The sequence below is a fragment of the Triturus cristatus genome, chromosome 8 (assembly GCF_964204655.1).
Source record: "Triturus cristatus chromosome 8, aTriCri1.1, whole genome shotgun sequence".
Lineage (NCBI taxonomy): Eukaryota > Metazoa > Chordata > Amphibia > Caudata > Salamandridae > Triturus > Triturus cristatus.
Window position 1 is genome coordinate 9520782 of NC_140591.1, and position 23354 is coordinate 9544135.

A 23354-nucleotide genomic window follows, 5' to 3' on the forward strand; every position below is an offset into this window, starting at 1 on the left:
GATACTGTTGGAGCACAGCTCCACAGTGAGACACCTGTATACTGATGGACCACAGCTCCATGGTGATACAAGTGGACACTGATTGAGCACAGCTCCATGGTGAGACAAGTGGACACTGATGGAGTAATTTGGGTCGTTTCACTTGGTGTTTAGAAACACCACATTTAATTTACTTGTTGCTACAACAACAAAAACGATTTACTCCGGAAATGTATTAAAGTTGCCTTGATAAGACAGGCATTACTGTTTAGACCGTAGCATGGTATACGATTATGGTGAATTTAGGTACTTAAATTGTAGGTATGGCGGGGTTAAACTAAAAATAGTAATGTTAAGTCTAATTGGTCGCACACTGCTACACCTACCAAGCGTGTTACCCCAATGAAAAATGGTCCCTGAGGTCAGCGTCCGCGAGTACGCCTATACCCGTGTAATGCATGCAAGTATGAGTAGCGTTAGCCATCCCTGGACACGTGTTTCGAGGTAGTTGCCTCTCGTCAGCAGGGAGTAGGAAAGTGTGTAGGGTTGCTGTGTAAGCTGCTAAAATCGTTATCAGGTAAAGTACCCCTCGTAGCGCGCAGGTGCGTAACCATGAGCCCGTCGGCTCCACTGGCTCAAGGGAGCCTGAAAATAAAGTTAAGTCTAATTGGTCGCACACTGCTACACCTACCAAGCGTGTTACCCCAATGAAAAATGGTCCCTGAGGTCAGCGTCCGCGAGTACGCCTATGCCCGTGTAATGCATGCAAGTATGAGTAGCGTTAGCCATCCCTGGACACGTGTTTCGAGGTAGTTGCCTCTCGTCAGCAGGGAGTAGGAAAGTGTGTAGGGTTGCTGTGTAAGCTGCTAAAATCGTTATCAGGTAAAGTACCTCTCGTAGCGCGCAGGTGCGTAACCATGAGCCCGTCGGCTCCACTGGCTCAAGGGAGCCTGAAAATAAAGTTAAGTCTAATTGGTCGCACACTGCTACACCTACCAAGCGTGTTACCCCAATGAAAAATGGTCCCTGAGGTCAGCGTCCGCGAGTACGCCTATGCCCGTGTAATGCATGCAAGTATGAGTAGCGTTAGCCATCCCTGGACACGTGTTTCGAGGTAGTTGCCTCTCGTCAGCAGGGAGTAGGAAAGTGTGTAGGGTTGCTGTGTAAGCTGCTAAAATCGTTATCAGGTAAAGTACCTCTCGTAGCGCGCAGGTGCGTAACCATGAGCCCGTCGGCTCCACTGGCTCAAGGGAGCCTGAAAATAAAGTTAAGTCTAATTGGTCGCACACTGCTACACCTACCAAGCGTGTTACCCCAATGAAAAATGGTCCCTGAGGTCAGCGTCCGCGAGTACGCCTATGCCCGTGTAATGCATGCAAGTATGAGTAGCGTTAGCCATCCCTGGACACGTGTTTCGAGGTAGTTGCCTCTCGTCAGCAGGGAGTAGGAAAGTGTGTAGGGTTGCTGTGTAAGCTGCTAAAATCGTTATCAGGTAAAGTACCTCTCGTAGCGCGCAGGTGCGTAACCATGAGCCCGTCGGCTCCACTGGCTCAAGGGAGCCTGAAAATAAAGTTAAGTCTAATTGGTCGCACACTGCTACACCTACCAAGCGTGTTACCCCAATGAAAAATGGTCCCTGAGGTCAGCGTCCGCGAGTACGCCTATGCCCGTGTAATGCATGCAAGTATGAGTAGCGTTAGCCATCCCTGGACACGTGTTTCGAGGTAGTTGCCTCTCGTCAGCAGGGAGTAGGAAAGTGTGTAGGGTTGCTGTGTAAGCTGCTAAAATCGTTATCAGGTAAAGTACCTCTCGTAGCGCGCAGGTGCGTAACCATGAGCCCGTCGGCTCCACTGGCTCAAGGGAGCCTGAAAATAAAGTTAAGTCTAATTGGTCGCACACTGCTACACCTACCAAGCGTGTTACCCCAATGAAAAATGGTCCCTGAGGTCAGCGTCCGCGAGTACGCCTATGCCCGTGTAATGCATGCAAGTATGAGTAGCGTTAGCCATCCCTGGACACGTGTTTCGAGGTAGTTGCCTCTCGTCAGCAGGGAGTAGGAAAGTGTGTAGGGTTGCTGTGTAAGCTGCTAAAATCGTTATCAGGTAAAGTACCTCTCGTAGCGCGCAGGTGCGTAACCATGAGCCCGTCGGCTCCACTGGCTCAAGGGAGCCTGAAAATAAAGTTAAGTCTAATTGGTCGCACACTGCTACACCTACCAAGCGTGTTACCCCAATGAAAAATGGTCCCTGAGGTCAGCGTCCGCGAGTACGCCTATGCCCGTGTAATGCATGCAAGTATGAGTAGCGTTAGCCATCCCTGGACACGTGTTTCGAGGTAGTTGCCTCTCGTCAGCAGGGAGTAGGAAAGTGTGTAGGGTTGCTGTGTAAGCTGCTAAAATCGTTATCAGGTAAAGTACCTCTCGTAGCGCGCAGGTGCGTAACCATGAGCCCGTCGGCTCCACTGGCTCAAGGGAGCCTGAAAATAAAGTTAAGTCTAATTGGTCGCACACTGCTACACCTACCAAGCGTGTTACCCCTATGAAAAATGGTCCCTGAGGTCAGCGTCCGCGAGTACGCCTATGCCCGTGTAATGCATGCAAGTATGAGTAGCGTTAGCCATCCCTGGACACGTGTTTCGAGGTAGTTGCCTCTCGTCAGCAGGGAGTAGGAAAGTGTGTAGGGTTGCTGTGTAAGCTGCTAAAATCGTTATCAGGTGGCATAGGCGTACTCACCGCTGCCACTACATTATCCAGAGTTCTATGGGGCTATTTGCTGGTATGACGAGCAGTGTGCGACCTATTTCGTATTTGCATTTAAGCTCTCTCGAGCGACTTGGGCTGACGAGCCTTGGTTCCGCACCTGCGCGCCGTGAGAGGTACTATACCTTTGATATTTTGGCAGTCTATTCGGCACCCCACATACTTACCTGCTCCCTGCTGACGAGAGGCAATTACCTCGAAACACGTGTCCAGGGATGGCATAATAGTGACATACTCGTGGCATAGGCGTACTCACCGCTGCCACTACATTATCCAGAGTTCTATGGGGCTATTTGCTGGTATGACGAGCAGTGTGCGACCTATTTCGTATTTGCATTTAAGCTCTCTCGAGCGACTTGGGCTGACGAGCCTTGGTTCCGCACCTGCGCGCCGTGAGAGGTACTATACCTTTGATATTTTGGCAGTCTATTCGGCACCCCACATACTTACCTGCTCCCTGCTGACGAGAGGCAATTACCTCGAAACACGTGTCCAGGGATGGCATAATAGTGACATACTCGTGGCATAGGCGTACTCACCGCTGCCACTACATTATCCAGAGTTCTATGGGGCTATTTGCTGGTATGACGAGCAGTGTGCGACCTATTTCGTATTTGCATTTAAGCTCTCTCGAGCGACTTGGGCTGACGAGCCTTGGTTCCGCACCTGCGCGCCGTGAGAGGTACTATACCTTTGATATTTTGGCAGTCTATTCGGCACCCCACATACTTACCTGCTCCCTGCTGACGAGAGGCAATTACCTCGAAACACGTGTCCAGGGATGGCATAATAGTGACATACTCGTGGCATAGGCGTACTCACCGCTGCCACTACATTATCCAGAGTTCTATGGGGCTATTTGCTGGTATGACGAGCAGTGTGCGACCTATTTCGTATAAAATTAGTAATGGCCACGAATATTTACGTGGATCACTGTATATATTCGATTTAAATGATAGGCCTGATTTGACAGAGTTAGTAGCTCTTTGGTTTCATTTATATGATTGAAACCTATCCTAAATGGCGCCCGAAAAATGCGTGTTTGGTTTCACTCGATACCATTGAAACCTATCCAAAATGGCGCTCTTTAAACTACGGAGGAGTCACCTCGTTTATGTTGCTGGTGTGGATAAACAGGGGTAGGAAACGCGACGCGAGTAGACGCGAAGAGTGTTCCTTATCCGGGGACGTTGTCAGTGCAAATAGTAAGTAAGAGTAGAGTTTTATAAAAGACCATTGGGGGGTGCCGTTTAGTATTGTTAGGATTCTAACTAAGAATCTGGTGATTATCATTATTCATAGGTCTCCGTACTTCAGAGACTTGGATGTACAAATTTGACGAATACTGCAAAAACAATTGCGCTAATGGTCACGAACAGTGTTCAATGAAAGCAGGTGAGACTATACTTCAGTCGTTTTGAGACATGTGGCCTGACTGACATAATATCTTGTAGTGCAGTGTCATTTAGAGCATAATTTGCATTTTAGGTAATTGTGGATAACAGAAAAAGACCATTAGGAAGGAATTAAGGACAATATTGCTATCAAAGTGCATTAAGGTATGTTATATTATTAAGAAAATTTTGTGTTTATCCTCGCCAGCCTTGCCTCTTGTGTTCCGCAGTGTGTTTGACTAGGTGTTTTTTGTACTTTTTGGAACTTAGGAGACAGTTACAAAAGATTAAGGTACCAGTTGGTTTTATTTAGAGGCATGAATATTTGGTGTGGTTCACTGTTGGGAGAATGGTGCCATCACGAAAGTGCTTAGTGTTCACTGTTACAATGGTGGATGATTTTCTGGAGTGGATATTCAATCGATGGGTCTAAGTTTTTAATATATTAATTATATGCAAATATGTGATTATAATAATAGTGTGAAGTCACACAGCATGTTTTTTCTTTTGCACATGGAAATAATGTGGGCTATTGGACATGAAACAAGTGAGTTTCTATACTCCAATGTATATTATTTATTGCTTCCAGCCCTGAGGAAGTCGCATGGGTTAATCCCTATCGACGAAACGCGTTGGGAGTGGAAGAATGTTATGAATAAAAGAAGTTTGGAGATTCAAATGAAAATAAAAGAAGAAGAGAAGCCCACATCAATGTGTATTTAGTTTTGTGACAGTAACAGGAAACGTTGTTGGTTAATTTGCGAGTGCTTCGACACGAGAAAATACGTGAATCAATCTTTGATTGTTGTTTTGAGGATTAGGGTGCCTATCCTCAAGTTGAAAGCACCGCACTAGGATAATTGTGGATCAAAATTACTATTGGTGTGAAATTTTGCAGGTTGCGCGTTCTTTCCCTTGACACCCATTCTTTTGTTTATGGACACTGATGGAGCACAGCTCAACAGTGGGACACCTGGATACTGATATAGCACAGCTCCACGGTGAGACACTAGGATACTGATGGAGCTCAGCCCCACATGTGAGACATCTGGATACTGATGAAGCACAGATCCTCGGTAAGACACTTGGATACTGCTGGAGCACAGCTCCACGGTGTCACGCCTGAACACTAATGGAGCACAGCTCGATGGTGAGACACCTGGATACTTTTAGAGCATAGCTCCAGGGTGAGACTCCTGGATACTGATGGAAAACAGCTCTACGGAGCGACACATGGATACTGATGGAGCACAGCTCCACCGGGGGACACCTAGATACTGACGGAGCACAGCTTCATGGTGAGACACCTGGATACTGATGGAGCACAGCTCCACGGTGTCACGCCTGGATACTGATGGAGCACAGCTCCGCGGTGAGACACCTGGATACTGTTGGAGCTCAGCCCCATGTGTGAGACATCTGGATACTGATGAAGCACAGCTCCATAGAAAGACACCTGGATACTGTTGGAGCACAGCCCCACGGTAAGACACCTGGATACTGATGAAGCACAGCTCAACGGTGGGACACCTTGATACTGATGGAGCACAGCTCAATGGTGGGACACCTGGATACTGATGGAGCACAGCTCCATGGTAAGACACCTGGATACTTATGGAGCACAGCTCCACGGTGAAACACCTGGAGCACAGCTCCACGGTGTCACCCCTGGATACTGATGGAGCACAGCTCGATGGTGAGACACCTGGATACTGATGGAGCAGAGCTCCACAGTGAGACACCTGGGTACTGATGGAGCCCAGCTCCACGGTGAGACACCTGGATACTGATGGAGCACAGCTCCACGGTTAAACACCTGGGTACTGATGGAGCACAATCCACGGTATCACCCCTGGATACAGATGGAGCACAGCTCAATGGTGAGAAACCTGGATACTGATGGAGCACAGCTCCACAGTGTCACCCTTGGATACTGATGGAGCACAGCTCGATGGTGAGACACCTGGATACTGATGGAGCACAGCTCCACGGTGAAACACCTGGATACTGATGGAGCACAGCTCCACTGTGAGACCCCAGGATACTCATGGAGGACAGCTCCACGATGAGACACCTGGATACTGATATGGCTCAGCTCCAGGGTGAGACACCTGGATACTTATGGAGCACAGCTCCACTGTGAGACACCTGGATACTTATGGAGCACAGCTCCACGGTGAGACACCTGGGTACTGATGGAGCACAGATCCATGGTGAGGCACCTGGATACTGATGGAGCCCAGCTCCATGATGAGACACCTGGGTACTGATGTAGCACAGATCCATGGTGAGACACCTGGATACTGATGGAGCCCAGCTCCACGGTGGGACACCTGGATACTGATGGGGCACAGCTCCACGGTGAGACACCTGGATACTGATGGAGCACAGCTCCAAGGTGAGACACCTGGATACTGATGGAGCACAGCTCCAGGGTGAGACACCTGAGTACTGATGGAGCACAGCTCCAGGGTGAGACACCTGGGTACTGATGGAGCACAGCTCCACGTTGAGACACCTGGATACTGATGGAGCACAGCTCCACAGTGAGACACCTGGGTACTGATGGAGCCCAGCTCCACGGTGAGACACCTGGATACTGATGGAGCCCAGCTCCACGGTATCACCCCTGGATACTGATGGAGCACAGCTCAATGGTGAGACACCTGGATACTGATGGAGCACAGCTCCACAGTGTCACCCTTGGATACTGATGGAGCACAGCTCGATGGTGAGACACCTGGATACTGATGGAGCACAGCTCCACGGTGAGACACCTGGATACTGATGGAGCACAGCTCCACGGTGAGACCCCAGGATACTCATGGAGGACAGCTCCACGATGAGACACCTGGATACTGATAGGGCACAGCTCCAGGGTGAGACACCTAGATACTTATGGAGCACAGCTCCACTGTGAGACACGTGGATACTTATGGAGCACAGCTCCACGGTGAGACACCTGGGTACTGATGGAGCACAGATCCATGGTGAGACACCTGGATACTGATGGAGCCCAGCTCCACGGTGACACACCTGGATACTTATGGAGCACAGCTCCACGGTGAGACACCTGGATACTGATGGAGCACAGCTCCACTGTGAGACACCTGGATACTGATGGAGCCCAGCTCCATGGTGAGACACCTGGGTATTGATGGAGCCCAGCTCCATGGTGAGACACCTGGATACTGATGGAGCCCAGCTCCACGGTGGGACACCTGGCTACTGATGGACCACAGCTCCACGGTGTCACCCTTGGATACTGATGAAGCACAGCTCCACTGTGAGACACCTGGATAATGATGGAGCACAGCTCCACGGTGAGACACCTGGGTACTGATGGAGCACAGCTCCACGGTGAGACACCTGGATACTGATGGAGCACAGCTCCACGGTGAGACACCTGGATACTGATGGAGCACAGCTCCACGGTGAGACACCTGGATACTGATGGAGCACAGCTTCACGGTGAGACACCTGGGTACTGATGGAGCACAGCTCCACGGTGAGACACCTGGGTACTGATGGAGCATGGCTCCACGTTGGGACCCCTGGATTCTCCCGCTGCACAGTGGCATGGTGGTGCATCTTGCAAATATAGTCGCCCCTTTTGATTGTCTCTCTCTGCCCAGTCAGGGGCGTAGCTGCCCCGTGCCTCGTGTCAGTCTGGCTCCGCTCATGGTCAGTCTCTTGTACCTGAGACTCACCGAAACTTGCGCATGCGCCAAAGAGCATCAGGAGACGGCCCTGGGTATGTGGTGGAGGAGGGAGGGGGCGCCGGGACTGTTGTCCAGAATATCACCCTAGCAATCTGGCAAGACGCCAAACCTATAGAACAAGAAACATTAACACGTCCTTCTTGTCGAAGGACTCTTGAGTAGGCGGGGGACAGTTGGTTGTGACATTCAGTGACGCCGCCATTAACCAGCAGGGTGCCACACCTGCAGGCCTTGATGTAGTATCGACCTGGCACTTCCGGTTTAGGTGAATGGTCGGTCATTCCCTGAGCACAACACAGATCTCCCTTTGGTTATAACTCAGTCTTCCCTCTGTTTGGCCATACACACCCTCAGAGTTCTTAAAGGTGCTCAATACCGGACAGCTCCGGTCCATTTAAAGCCCTGGTCTGTGGCCACCTCAGGCTTCCTCACCTGCCTGTTTTCGTGTTGATCATTGCTCTGATTGGCCACATGTACCTGCCTGCATGGTAATGATCAGCCCTCTGATTGACCACACCCACCCTCAAAGTTCTTGCAAGAGCTCAGTACCGGAGAGCTATGGCCCATTTAAAGCGCCACCTACGGCCACCTATGGCCACCACACCTGCCTGTTTTCGTGTTGATCATCCCTCTGATTGGCCACACCCACCTTCGGAGTTCTTGCAGGTGCTCAGTACCGGACAGCACCGGACCATTTAAAGCCCTGGCTTTGGCCACCTCACCTACCTGCTTTGGTGATGATCAGCCCTTTGATTAGCCACACCCACCTTCAGAGTTCTTACAGGTAATCAGTACCGGCCAGCCCCGGCCCATTTAAAGCCCCGGCCTTTGGCCACCTCACCTGTCTGCTTTGGTGATGATAAGCCCTCTGCTTGGTCACACCCACCCTCAGAGTGCTTGCAGAGCTCAGTACCGGCCAGCCCCGGCCCATTTAAAGCCCCTGCCTCTGGCCACCTCACCTGCCTGCTTTGGTGATGATCATCTCCGTGCCGATGTCGTGGAAGCGCTTCCACAGGTCTGCGCACTGCAGCTCCACCTGAATCTCCTCCATGGTGGAGGGCGAGGGCGGCGTGGGGTCAGGGGCCACCTGCGACGTGAGGTCAGAGGGCGAGCCATAGGAGCAGGACGTCCTCTCCGCCAGCCCCTCGGGGTCCGAGCCGGGGCTCTGCTCGGAGTCTGCAAGAGAGAAGAAGGGAGTGAGCAACGCTGCAGAGGGGGACAGCTCCGTGGGTCAATGCGCCTGAAGCGGCTGCGCGCAGCGCCTGGAAACACTCACGGGTGAGTACTCGCGCTATACAAATACTGAGTGATTGATTCAGTGCATGTCCCCTTGAGCACAGAGGTGGGACCCGGCTGGGCTGATTCTGCTCTTCATGTTAAGGTAAAATGATAAACTGCTAGATGGATTGCATCTGTATAGCGCAGACGCTTCTAGGCACTCTGAACCAGTGTGTCATACACATTATGTAAAGCCGAGGAAGAGATAGAAGGTACGCTCAGTGACTGTGGAGAGCCTACCAGCCAATCAGAGGAATCCACCAGTGGATGGGTGGGTGGGTGGGATGGATGGATGGAGGGATGGGTGGGAGGGATGGGATGAATGGATGGATGAGTGGGTGGGAGGAATGGGTGGGAGTGATGGGATGAATGGATGTGTGGATGGATGGATTTGTGGACGGGTGGATGGATGGCATGGGGTGGGTGGTTGTTTGGGTGGGATGGAAGGATAGGTGGGTTGGATTGGATGGATGAGTGGGTTGGATAGATGGATGGATGGGTGGGGGAAGGATGGAAGGATGTCACCAGATCCTTTGGGACAGACCTGCAGCCAGCGGTTGAATTGCATTTAGGAAGCACGGCGACTGTGACCCTGAGTCCAATGGGGGGGAGGTGGGGGGGGGGGGGGGGGTCAGTGAGCGCGGGGGGGGGGGGGGGTCAAAGGTGCAGCTAAAACAACACAATATTCCGTAAACTCTTTTGCTGGTCTTTTACCTACAAGTCACTGTGTGTAAAATACACCCCTTAGATGGAAAATTAATGGCAAGTTGAAGTAATCAGGGGGACGCACTGTATTTGGGAAACCTCAACTGGTTAATGTGGTCACCTTGGCTGTCTTTGGGGGTACCCTGAGCGCCGCAGCATTGAACCCCGGTTGGTGCAGAGGGGAATAGTGACGTGTATGTTATGAGCTCCAAGCCCGTGAGAGAATCCACCTTGAAAATGCAGCAGCACCCTGGCAGGAAGGCCGGCTCCTTGTTCAGCTGCCTGCCCCGCCCTCGGCTTCCTAGCATTTGAGACTCACTCCCCTCCCTCGGCTTCACAGCACTTGAGACTCACTCCCCTCCCTCGGCTTCATAGCACTTGAGACTCACTCCCCTCCCTCGGCTTCATAGCACGTGAGACTCACTCCCCTCCCTCGGCTTCATAGCACTTGAGACTCACTCCCCTCCCTCGGCTTCATAGCACGTGAGACTCACTCCCCTCCCTCGGCTTCATAGCACGTGAGACTCACTCCCCTCCCTCGGCTTCATAGCACGTGAGACTCACTCCCCTCCCTCGGCTTCACAGCACTTGAGACTCACTCCCCTCCCTCGGCTTCATAGCACTTGAGACTCACTCCCCGCCCTCGGCTTCATAGCACTTGAGACTCACTCCCCGCCCTCGGCTTCATAGCACTTGAGACTCACTCCCCGCCCTCGGCTTCATAGCACTTGAGACTCACTCCCTGCCCTCGGTGTGATATCTCCAAGGTACTCTGGTAGCTTAATGTGAACCGGGGGATAATCCCTGGGGCATTCGGCCGGGGCTTCAGCCGACTACTAATGGTGGGGGTTGTGGGAGGCCTAACTCCTGACGGTGGAACCCAATAAAGGACGTCTACTCAGTTGCTCAGTTCGTGCCGTCCGCCACGTGCGCTGACGTCACCTTTCATTATATACTCCCTGGTCCGCGCCCGCAGTGGCCGGGTGGCTCACTACATCCCATCCAACCTATAACGGTGAGTCAAACAACAACATACAATGTCCTTAGAGTCCCTTACATAAGCAGCCTCCCAAGGCCGCTGAGCGGCAGTGCGAAAGTCCACTGTTTCCTCCGGCCTCCCTTAGCAGAAAAAGTCTCTCGGCTCCGGATTGCTGCGCAACCCATAGGGAGTGTTCCTGCTCCGGTCCTCACTGCTTTCGGCTTCCTGGTGATGACGGTCACGGCCGTGATCAGAGGTACTTTGCTCGGCCACCCCTCCCTGTCCTTCGGGGGAAACCTCGACCAACGGGTCCCCTTCTTCCAGCACCTCGGCACCTGCTTCGTCCCACAGTTCTCTCTCGGACTCGGCCACGGCATCACTCAGACCACAAGTAGGGGTGGGCGGAATTTGCGGAATTAACCTTCGCAAATTATCGCGAGAATGTTTAAAATTATCGCAAACAAGCAGAAATATCGCGAAGATGCGGAAGTTTTTTTCCGGCATGTTCGCGAGATTTTCTGCATGGTTGCGGGTCGCCAACTTACCCATGTGGTTGCTTGCGGGCGCGGCCATCTTGTTTTGAGTTGTTCTCGCGGTGCATGATCGCGAGAAGAAAGACGTGATCGCGCGACGCATGACGTCACTGCGGGCGCGAACTGTCGCGAGACAGCGCAAATGGCTAAAAACAATACAACATCTCATGGAGAACGCGACCGGATCAAGAAAACTTGTCGGCGAACGCAGGGATTCAGGTAAGGCGATCGCGCGCGAGAATGTATCATTTTACAGCGCGAGCAAGAAACAAATTATCGCCAAGCTGCGGAAACCGGAATTTTTGACATTTTCGCGCTCTCCGCGGAACGCAAAAATGTCAAATTATCGCAATTTCCGCGAACGGAACGAAATTTTTGCCCAGGCCTAACCACAAGCCTTTTTGAACCAGGACATGTTCCGGGTAATTCACTGATCTCCTTTCCTGGCCACAAGGAGAGTTCCTTGCACCTTCACCACCTTCCAGAGCTCATGCTCAAACGGCGTGCGGAACTTGGATCCCGGGTGTCGGTCTTTTCCCACCACATAGTCACCTACTTGGATGTCGGCCCATCGAGCCCCTCTCTTCCTGCTGGCTCGTCAGTGAGCCTGGGACCGCTCCACATCCAGAACCGCCGGCACCCGCGCTTCACTGCTCGGAATACCATCTCTCACCGCTCTTTTCATCAGGAGGTCATTGGGCGCGCATTTCGTGGTGCAGTGCGGCGTCTGGTGATAGACACTTAGAAATTGGTGAAAACAAGACTCCAGGTTGGTGCCCTGAGCCACCCCAATCCTCAAAGCTTTATTTAATGTCCTCATAAACCGCTCCACATCTCCATTCGTCTGGGGCTATTGGGGGGTTATCTTCCTATGTCAGATGCCATGTCTACCGAGGAAATCACAGAACTCCGGCATCCCCAGCAGTGCAAAGGTTTTCTCCAGTACCGGCTGTATGCATTCAAAAGCCGTCGACAGGACTACTTCCACCACCGGAAACTTGGAATGACTGTCAACAAACACGGCCATTTGCCGCTCATCTGGAAAACTTCCAAAATCCAAACTGACCTTTGCCCATGGCAATAGACTCGGCCCTTCTGTTATAATCGGCACTTCTGGATGGTCCGCTCCCGTCACCGGGCAGGCATGGCACTTCCGTACCTTCTCTTCCACGAGCCGATCCATGCCCGGGAACCATACCTTCGCTCTCAGGTGGGCCTTGGTCTTCTCTATCCCTTGGTGTCCCTGATGCACCAGATCAACGGCCTGGCTCTGCAGCGTTGCCGGGATTACTAGCCTTGAGCCCCGTAGGATGATTCCATCCCCTGACGCACTCAGCTCCCCTCGGCACCTCCAGAGACCTTCCCAATACTCCTTGTCGTCGACTGTTCTCCTGTTATTTCCCCTTAAGAACCACTTCCACTGATGGTCACGTAATGTGCAGGCAACCTCCTGCAGACACTCATCCCGTAGCGAGGCTTCCCTGATCTCCTCTAGGAGCATGGCATGAGGGTGTGCCTCCTCCACCAGTTGGTTTACGAACTCCTCGGCTCCTTCATCCACTTCCTGCCCCTGAACACAACTTGGCGCGAGAGGGTGCCGTGACAAATAATCAGCTGGGTTGTTTGCCCCAGGATGGTAAACCACCTCAAAACGGTACTGTTGGCACTGGACAGCCCACCTCTCACTCCGTGGAGGCCCACTCCTGGCCGTGCCCGCGAAGAGAGGCACAAGCGGTTTGTGATCACTCACTACTGTAAATTCATGCCCACACAGGTATATGTGGAAGTGTTGACATGCCCATCTTATGGCCAAAGCTTCTCTCTCGATCTGAGCATAACGGGTCTCCACCGCCGTGAGGGCCCGGCTGGCGTAGGCTATAGTCACCCACTCATCGTGCTCCATCTTCTGCCGCAGTACGGCCCCCAATCCTACTGGGCTCGTATCTACTATCAGTTCGGTGGCTGCTCCCGGCTGAAAATACGCCACTGTTGCACCTTTGAGTATAACCCTCTTGACGTTGGCAAATGCTTGTGCCTCCTTACCGGACCACTGCCACAGTACATCCTTCTTGGTGAGCCTCCGTAAAGGTTCCGAGATAGTGACAAGACGAGGAATGAATCGGCCGCAGTAGTTGGCCATACCTAAGAAACGCCGCACTTCGGCGGCTATTTGGGGAATAGCAGCTGTCCTGATGGCTTCCATTTTCACGGGGTCCACCTGCAACCCTCGGGATGAGAATAGATAGCCAAAAAACTCGACCTCCTTAGCGTAGAAATCACATTTGTTGCGATGCAAGTTCAAACCTTGTTCCCCCAGTCTCCGCAGAGCTGCCCTCAATCTCACATGGTGTTCCTCCAGCGACTTCGAGTAGATCAGAATGTCATCGCTGACGTTGAGAACACCCACGAGGCCCGATAGCGCCTGTCGTACAGCTTCTTAAAACACCCCCGCCGCCGACGATACACCGAAGCTCAGTCTCTTGAACCGTCGCAACCCCACATGTGTAGAGAACGTGGTAATGTATCGGTTCCCTTCTGTTAGCATTAGTTGATGGTACCCAGAATTTAAGTCCACTTTTGAAAACCACTGTGCTCCATTGAGGTCCGTGACAATTTCATCAATGGTCGGGGTGATGTGCTTCCCTGCGGATGGCCTTGTTGGGCAGCCTCATCTACGCACAGCCTGATGGCCCCTGGCTGCTTGGGCGCTATCACCAGTGGCAACACCCACGGTGTTGGACCTGACACTCTCTCAATCACCCCATCCCGTTCCAGGCGGTCCAACTCTGCTTCTACCAGTGGTCAGAGATGGAACGGCACCCTTCGATGGCAAAGTGCCACAGGGTGAACAGTCTCATCTACATGTAGCCGAACTTCCACTCCCTTCAGGCAACCTAATCGCCGGAAGAGCTCGGGGAACTCCGCCCGAATCTAGTCGGCCTGCGACTGGTGGATGTGTCTTGCGAACATCACCAATCCCAAATCCTCGGCTGTGTGGCAACTTATCAGCAATCCAGCTCGATCACACGTGACATAGAATCGAGTGTGGGTAATCCTGTCCTTGTACTTGACCTCCACATCAATGACTCCCTACAATGGAATCGGAGTGCGCCCTCTGTACGTGAGGATCCTGACTGCTGTCGGCATCAGCCGAGGCCTCGGGTTGTGCTGCTTGTATTGATCGGTGTCCAGGATGTTTACTGACGCTCCTGTGTCGATAAGGGCACGCACACATGACTCCCCAATCCACACCTGGTACGTAGCGGGCGATCTCTTGGCAGTGTTGACCCCCCCCCCCGGATGTGGGAAATGATAAATACATTGTCCTCATCGTCCTCATTGACCGCCAGCTGCTGAAACCGGTCACTCAGATTCTCCTCCTCCGCCACGACTTTCGCACTCTTCGGGAGTCCCCGTCCCTGAGGCCTACCACCGCCCAGCGGCGCTCCACTCTGACACACCTTGGTGAACTGTCCATACTTGTTACATTTGAGGCACTGTCTCCCTTGTGCAGGACACACTCGCGGGGCATGCGCTCCTATGCCACAGTTTCAGCATTCACGCTTCTGGCGCCTCTCCTCCCGTTTGGCGCCAACTCCACTCTCCCAGCCATTCCCCTTCTGAAGCGCCTCGACCCTCTCTTCCTTGACAAGCGTCCGGTACAGCAGCTGGGTCCCCCCAGATCTCTGCACCAGAGCGACTTCCATCTCACCGGCCCTCATATCAGCCAGCTCATGCGACCGTCCCAACACCAAGATGTCATCCAACGTGATCCCCGGCTGCCGCAGAATCAACTTGTGGAGCTCCACGGACTTGCACCCCACTATCAGCTGGGCTCTTGTCTCGAACTGCCGGTCGATCCCCACACAGGTGCTGTCCAACTTCCTCAGCCGTGTGAAGAACATGTCTATGGACTCGTCATCACGTTGCTTCGCCTGCCGCTGCTTGAAGTGTTCGAAATCCGGATTGACCTGCGGATCAAAATGGCGGTTCAGGGCCCTGACCGCCTTCTCATAGTCCTCTCGGTCACCAGTGTCAGGCAAATCCTGGAACAGGTTATACAATTCATCGCCACCCATCAGCAGTAGCAGTGACTGCTTCACTGAATTATCCGTCTCCCTCGTAGCAACAAAGTAGTTTTTGAGCTGCCCCAAACACTTCCGCCAGCGCGGTGCCGCCGTCGCCGGGTCTGCCAATTCTGGGAGAGTCTTCGCAGGCATGCGACCAGGCCTAGCTCCCGCCGCCCCCGCTCCTCGGCTTCATATCACTTGAGACTCACTCCCTGCCCTCAGCTTCATAGCACTTGAGACTCACTCCTCCACTTCAGGTGAGACTCACTCCCCGCCCTCGTATTCATAGCACTTGAGACTCACTCCTCCACTTCAGGTGAGACTCACTCCCCGCCCTCGGCTTCATAGCACTTGAGACTCACTCCTCCACTTCAGGTGAGACTCACTGCCCGCCCTCGTCTTCATAGCACTTGAGACTCACTCCTCCACTTCAGGTGAGACTCACTCCCCGCCCTCGGCTTCATAGCACTTGAGACTCACTCCTCCACTTCAGGTGAGACTCACTCCCCGCCCTCGGCTTCATAGCACTTGAGACTCACTCCCCGCCCTCGGCTTCATAGCACTTGAGACTCACTCCTCCACTTCAGGTGAGACTCACTCCCCGCCCTCGGCTTCATAGCACTTGAGACTCACTCCCCGCCCTCGGCTTCATAGCACTGGAGACTCACTCCTCCACTTCAGGTGAGAGTCACTCCCCGCCCTCGTCTTCATAGCACTTGAGACTCACTCCTCCACTTCAGGTGAGACTCACTCCCCGCCCTCGTCTTCATAGCACTTGAGACTCACTCCTCCACTTCAGGTGAGACTCACTCCCCGCCCTCGGCTTCATAGCACTTGAGACTCACTCCCCGCCCTCGGCTTCATAGCACTTGAGACTCACTCCTCCACTTCAGGTGAGACTCACTCCCCGCCCTTGGCTTCATAGCACTTGAGACTCACTCCCCACCCTCGGCTTCATAGCACTTGAGACTCACTCCCCACCCTCGGCTTCATAGCACTTGAGACTCACTCCTCCACTTCAGCTGAGGTCTCTCAAATGTCAGAACGAACTATGCTGGGACCGTTGCCTTTTAACATAAAGCAGCGCAACAGTTTCTGCCAATTTTTTTAAAACGTATGTGCTCTTCCTGCCCCTCAGATCCCCCCCCACTTCGATCTCTGCCTGCAGAAAAGCCTGCTGCTCATGGCGACCCCACAGATAGAGGGGCAGGGGTCTCACGGGTGGGGCAGGGGTCTCACGGGTGGGGCAGGGGTCACACGGGTGGGGCAGGGGGAGCACGGGTGGGGCAGGGAGATCACAGGAGGGGCAGGGAGATCACAGGAGGGGCAGGGAGATCACAGGAGGGGCAGGGAGATCACAGGAGGGGCAGGGAGATCACAGGAGGGGCAGGGGGATCACAGGAGGGGCAGGGGTCTCACGGGTGGGGCAGGGGGAGCACGGGTGGTGCAGGGGGATCACTGGAGGGGCAGGGAGATCACAGGAGGGGCAGGGAGATCACAGGAGGGGCAGGGAGATCACAGGAGGGGCAGGGGGATCACAGGAGGGGCAGGGGGATCACAGGAGGGGCAGGGTTCTCACGGGTGGGGCAGGGGGAGCACGGGTGGGGCAGGGAGATCACAGGAGGGGCAGGGAGATCACAGGAGGGGCAGGGGGATCACAGGAGGGGCAGGGGGATCACAGGAGGGGCAGGGTTCTCACGGGTGGGGCAGGGGGAGCACGGGTGGGGCAGGGAGATCACAGGAGGGGCAGGGAGATCACAGGAGGGGCAGGGAGATCACAGGAGGGGCAGGGGGATCACAGGAGGGGCAGGGGTCTCACGGGTGGGGCAGGGGGAGCACGGGTGGTGCAGGGGGATCACTGGAGGGGCAGGGAGATCACAGGAGGGGCAGGGGGATCACAGGAGGGGCAGGGGGATCACAGGAGGGGCAGGGGGATCACAGGAGGGGCAGGGAGATCACAGGAGGGGCAGGGAGATAATGGGTGGGGTCAGGGGGATGACGGATGGGGCAGGGGAATCACGGGTGGAGCAAGGGGATGACTAGAGGGGCAGGGAGAAAATGGGTGGGGTAGGGGGATGACAGATAGGGCGGGGGATCACAGGTGGGGCAGGGAGATAATGGGTGGGGCAGGGGATGACGAATGGAAAAGGGGGATGATGGGTGGGGCAGGGGATTCACCGGTGGGGTAGGGGATGGCAGGTGGGGCAGGGGGGTGATGGGTGATGGATGGGCGAGGGGGATGACGGGTGAGGCGGGGTATCATGGGTGGGGCGATCACAGGAGGGGTGGGGGGTGATGGGTGGGGCAGGGAGATCAGGGCTGGTGCAGGGGGAACACGGTGGTGCAGGGGGAACACGATGGGGCAGGGAGATCACAGGAGGGGCAGGGAGATCACAGGAGGGGCAGGGAGATCACAGGTGGGGCAGGGAGATCACAGGAGGGGGCAGGGGATGACGGGTGGGGGAGGGTGATGACGGGTGGGGTAAGGGATCACAGGTGTGCTGTTTGTCGTGTCCGGGAGCCGTCTGATCAGATCGGTCACTAGGCAGTCGGCGGTGGTTTGAGGGGTGGGTAAGGGGGAGATTGTATGAGATGACCCAGGTCATCAACCTGCTAAGAAACCAAGGAAACTGACGGGGCATTCATCCCCTCCCCATCCGACCTTCCACCAGGGTGGAGACCTGGGCTATCTGCTAGTGCAGAGTGAGAACGCTGCATGTATGTGTGTATGTATGTATCTGTGCATGTGTGTCTGTATGTATGTATATGGTATCTCTATTGCATGAACCTAGCCAAAAAGCTGCAGCAATCAAAGCTAAGCCAGTGGAGATTTCTAGGTCTTGCCCACAGTTTTAGCTGTCTGTTGTCAGAGACCTGTTGCTTCTCATACATTAAAACCTATACATAAAGTGAGCTTTGTGTCAATCACTTCCTCTCGACTGGATGACTTCCTTGTTCATCATTTCTTTTCCCTGCTTCCTATTGGACGACTTTCTTTCCTATTCGTTTTTTGCCCCACCTTTGGAGCTTATCTTCCATTCTATATTCTGATTGGATGAATTTTGACCTTCCTCTGCTTGTATTGAGGGAACTACTTTTTTCTTTTCCTTTTTGCAGTCCGTGGGGGTGCATGTGCTTTCCTGCTCTCTCCCTTGTCCCCGATTCCTCTTTCAAATCCCTGCAAGTTGCCAGGTTGTTTGTCCTGGTTGCTCTAGGACGGCCCTAAAGATAATGTGCCGCTTCCACGGCCCCTCCCCCCAGCTCTTTCAAATGTTTGAAGCATTGATCCACTCCTCGAGTGCTCCTCCCTCACTTCCCCATGGCGATCACACGCCAACGTTCTTACCAGCACACACCAATGCTCTCACATCACACACCAAAGCTCTCACCATCACATGTCAACACTTTCACCATCACACACCAGTACTCGCACATCACAACCCAGTACTCTCACCATCACACCCCAGTACTCTCACCATCACACACCAATGCTCTTGCCATCACATGTCAACACTTTCACCATCACACACCAGTACTCTCACCATCACACGCCAACACTTTCACCATCACACACCAGTACTCCCACCATCACACATCAGTACTCTCACCATCACACACCAATTATCTCACCATCACACCCCAGTACTCTCACCATCACCCACCAACACACTCACCATCATCCACCAACACTCTCACATCACCCACCAACACTGTCACATCACACACCAATGATCTCACCATCAAACACCAGTGCACTCACCATCACATACCAACACTCTCACCGTCACAAACCAATGCTCTCACCATCACACACTCACTCTCATCCTCTCGTTTTCAAATTTGCGATTACTCACCCAGACTCTCAGAATCACTCATACATCCTTGAACTTTCATTTACTGACCCTTTCACCATCACACCCCCGCACTCTCATCATCTCACACTGTCTCCATCACTCATTATGCACTCATGATCACTCACCTGGACACAGTAACTCATTCAGCCTCACATCATCCTTCGTTCTCATGCGTCTGATCACTTACGATTGCTCACCTAGATTCTTAGAATCATTCATTCACTTTAGCCATCACTCATTGTCACACTGCCCATCACTCATTGTCACACTGCCCATCACTCATTCACACTGCCCATCACTCATTCACCCTAGCCATCACTCATTCACTTTAGCCATCCCTCATTCTCACACTGCTCACCATTCACCACTCCTTCTTTTTCCTCTTTTTTTAATCAAACATTTTATTCTCATTTCTTATAATAGAACGTCAACCATTGCAAATATCATTTAGGATTTTCACATAACATTTTGTACAATCATTTACACCAAAAAGTCCTTGATCTCGACAAATGTTATTACCAGTGTGACATCACCGCGGTGAGGGCAGAGGGGGGAGAGGGTGACAGCCACGCCCTTCCGTCTGTAGAGGTGACATATCTAATGAAGATAGCTCGTACTGACCAACACCGTCCCAAACTTTGCTGCACCTGTTAATGTTGCCCCTTTATTGTCCAAACCAAGCCTTCCAAGGAAGCCCCGGGCATTCCCCGCCCCCATCACATCTCCCCCTCCCCCCCCCCTCATGTGCGATCTTCAGCTCCTCAGGTGTCCTTCCCTACCCTCCCTCATTTGAGTCCTGCACGAGTAGCCCTAAACCAAGACACGGCTTTTAAAAACAAGCATTGGCATAGCCAATAGGTCTCGCCTTTGGGACCTTATAAGCAGTGACGGCCCGTGTAGGGCGTTTTACCGGGGAGGTGACGTGGCGCAGAGGAGGGGCAGGGTGGGGGGTTGCAAAATGCGGCAAACGGCCGATTGCAGGTAAGTTATGAAAAAAATGAATACAACGAATTTCGCTGCGCGCGCTGCATCGCCAAATACGATGCAGCGCGCGCAACAAAATTCGTTTTATTATTTTTTTTCGTAACTTACCTGAAATCGGCCGTTTGCTGCATTTTGCAACCCCCCACCCTGCCCCTCCAATGCGCCACATCACCGCCCCGGTAAAACGCCCTACACGGGCCGTCACTGCTTATAAGTGTTTAGCCATGCAACAGTTGCATAACTAAATACTTTTAAGGTCCCAAAAGCGAGACCTATTGGCTATGCCAAGCGGCCGTGCGGCCACTAAAGTGATCGCGGTGTGATCAAACATCAAAGCGGCCGCGAAAGTGAAAGTACTCGCGTCAAACGTGGCACGCGCGGCCGCGCACGTGCACTGTAGCTCCAGGCTGGTCTGGTAGCACTTTTTGGAGCCCTCTCAAAAAGTCTCGCCAGACCAGCGCATGCGCTGGGTCAGGCGAGACCTTATGACCACCTTTCTTTCGTGGTGATGTCACAGCATCGCACTATGTTTTTCAATAGTGAAGACCTGGAGGGGGGGGGGGGGTGCATTAGAGCTAGACTCCCTTGCACATTTGATTTTTGAGTGAAGGCGGGGAAGGGTGAGTTGGGGGGGGGGGCGGCCTCGGCGCCCCGTGTTCCGAGATCAGCAGCTCTAGCCATGACGTCACATGGTATCGGTGCACCGCAAAGTGACAAGTGGGGTAGATCTGCCCCGCCCTCTCATGCCCACAGCACCACGTTTCCACCACTGTCCGTTCACATCTAGCCCCTCATTCGTTGGCTCCGGCGGGGGCCAGCTTGTCCTGTAAAGAACGTTCTGTTGGGGTAACCTGAGTTTCAAGTCGCGAGAATGTTCCTTCTGCCAACAACACCTCTCGATCTGCTTCGTTCCGTTCCGTCTCTACCGTATCACAAAGGGTTAAAAACACAGAGAAGCCTTTCTTCTTCTAGAAGTTACCCTCCTGACGTCCCCTCCCCCTAAGAACCACCATTCACGACGAACTATAATGCGCGTGTTATGGTTACTTTTTAATTTTCTCTACTTGTGTGTTTTTTAACATGAAGTTTGCTGAGGCCCGAATTCGGTTAAGCATAGCTCCAGGGTGATTTCCGTATGTGAGGGCTGAGGGCACTTTAAGCAGACCCCCAGGGTGATTTCCGTATGTGAGGGCTGAGGGCACTTTAAGCAGACCTCCAGGGTGATTTCTGTATGTGAGGGCTGAGGGCACTTTAAGCAGACCTCCAGGGTGATTTCTGTATGTGAGGGGTGAGGGCACTTTAAGCAGACCCCCAGGGTGATTTCTGTATGTGAGGGCACTTTAAACAGACCCCCAGGGTGATTTCCGTATGTGAGGGCACTTTAAGCAGACCTCCAGGGTGATTTCTGTATGTGAGGGCTGAGGGCACTTTTAGCAGACCCCCAGGGTGATTTCCGTATGTGAGGGCACTTTAAGCAGAGCTCCAGGCTGATTTCCGTATGTGAGGGCTGAGGGCACTTTAAGCAGACCTCCAGGGTGATTTCTGTATGTGAGGGCACTTTAAGCAGAGCTCCAGGGTGATTTCCGTATGTGAGGGCTGCGGGCACTTTAAGCAGAGCTCCAGGGTGATTTCCGTATGTGAGGGCTGAGGGCACTTTAAGCAGACCCCCAGGGTGATTTCCGTATGTGAGGGCTGAGGGCACTTTAAGCAGACCTCCAGGGTGATTTCTGTATGTGAGGGCTGAGGGCACTTTAAGCAGACCTCCAGGGTGATTTCTGTATGTGAGGGGTGAGGGCACTTTAAGCAGACCCCAGGGTGATTTCCGTATGTGAGGGCTGAGGGCACTTTAAGCAGACCCCCAGGGTGATTTCCGTATGTGAGGGCTGAGGGCACTTTAAGCAGACCTCCAGGGTGATTTCCGTATGTGAGGGCTGAGGGCACTTTAAGCAGACCCCCAGGGTGATTTCCGTATGTGAGGGCTGAGGGCACTTTAAGCAGACCCCCAGGGTGATTTCCGTATGTGAGGGCTGAGGGCACTTTAAGCAGACCTCCAGGGTGATTTCTGTATGTGAGGGCTGAGGGCACTTTAAGCAGACCTCCAGGGTGATTTCTGTATGTGAGGGGTGAGGGCACTTTAAGCAGACCCCAGGGTGATTTCTGTATGTGAGGGCTGAGGGCACTTTAAACAGACCCCCAGGGTGATTTCCGTATGTGAGGGCACTTTAAGCAGACCTCCAGGGGGATTTCTGTATGTGAGGGCTGAGGGCACTTTTAGCAGACCCCCAGGGTGATTTCCGTATGTGAGGGCACTTTAAGCAGAGCTCCAGGCTGATTTCCGTATGTGAGGGCTGAGGGCCCTTTAAGCAGACCTCCAGGGTGATTTCTGTATGTGAGGGCACTTTAAGCAGAGCTCCAGGCTGATTTCCGTATGTGAGGGCTGAGGACACTTTAAGCAGACCCCCAGGGTGATTTCCGTATGTGAGGGGTGAGGGGTGAGGGCACTTTAAGCAGACCCCCAGGGTGATTTCCGTATGTGAGGGCTGAGGGCACTTTAAGCAGACCTCCAGGGTGATTTCCGTATGTGAGGGCTGAGGGCACTTTAAGCAGACCCCCAGGGTGATTTCTGTATGTGAGGGCTGAGCGCACTTTAAGCAGACCCCCAGGGTGATTTCCGTATGTGAGGGCTGAGGGCATACTTAACACGGACCATGTAATTGGTTCAGCAGAAAAAGTTTTGCAGAAATTGTGAAAGTACAGGAACACTCGCAAACCTGACCACGTCACTGATCAAGCAGGCCTCTGGGGCGACTGTTCAATGTGATTGGATACTTTGTGCACAACGTCAACACGGACGACCACGCGAGTGTACGTTTTACCATGTGCATAATGTCTCGAAAATTGTGCATAATCCATTGAGAAAAATGTGCAGGTCCACTCACCACTGCTTGTGAAAGGGTCCAAAAGAAAGCTCTGGTCACGTCATGTCACGCCCATCATTTCACCATCACCCTTTTTCACCTTTGCAAACGCATTCACCTTCACTCACCCTTCGTTTCACCAACAATCAGTTGCCCCTTCCCTTCACTAACACTTTTACC

General features: G+C 53.1%; 1 protein-coding gene across 1 annotated transcript in view; it reads right to left on the reverse strand.

Moving 5' to 3' along the window:
- Positions 1-23354, reverse strand: part of TBX15 (T-box transcription factor 15) — a 283475-nt gene that overhangs the window by 104292 nt on the left and 155829 nt on the right. Inside the window, exon 2 of the mRNA XM_085620709.1 lies at positions 8813-9029. Within this exon, the coding sequence (XP_085476835.1) occupies positions 8813-9029 (217 nt within the window). The remainder of the gene's footprint in view (positions 1-8812; positions 9030-23354) is intronic.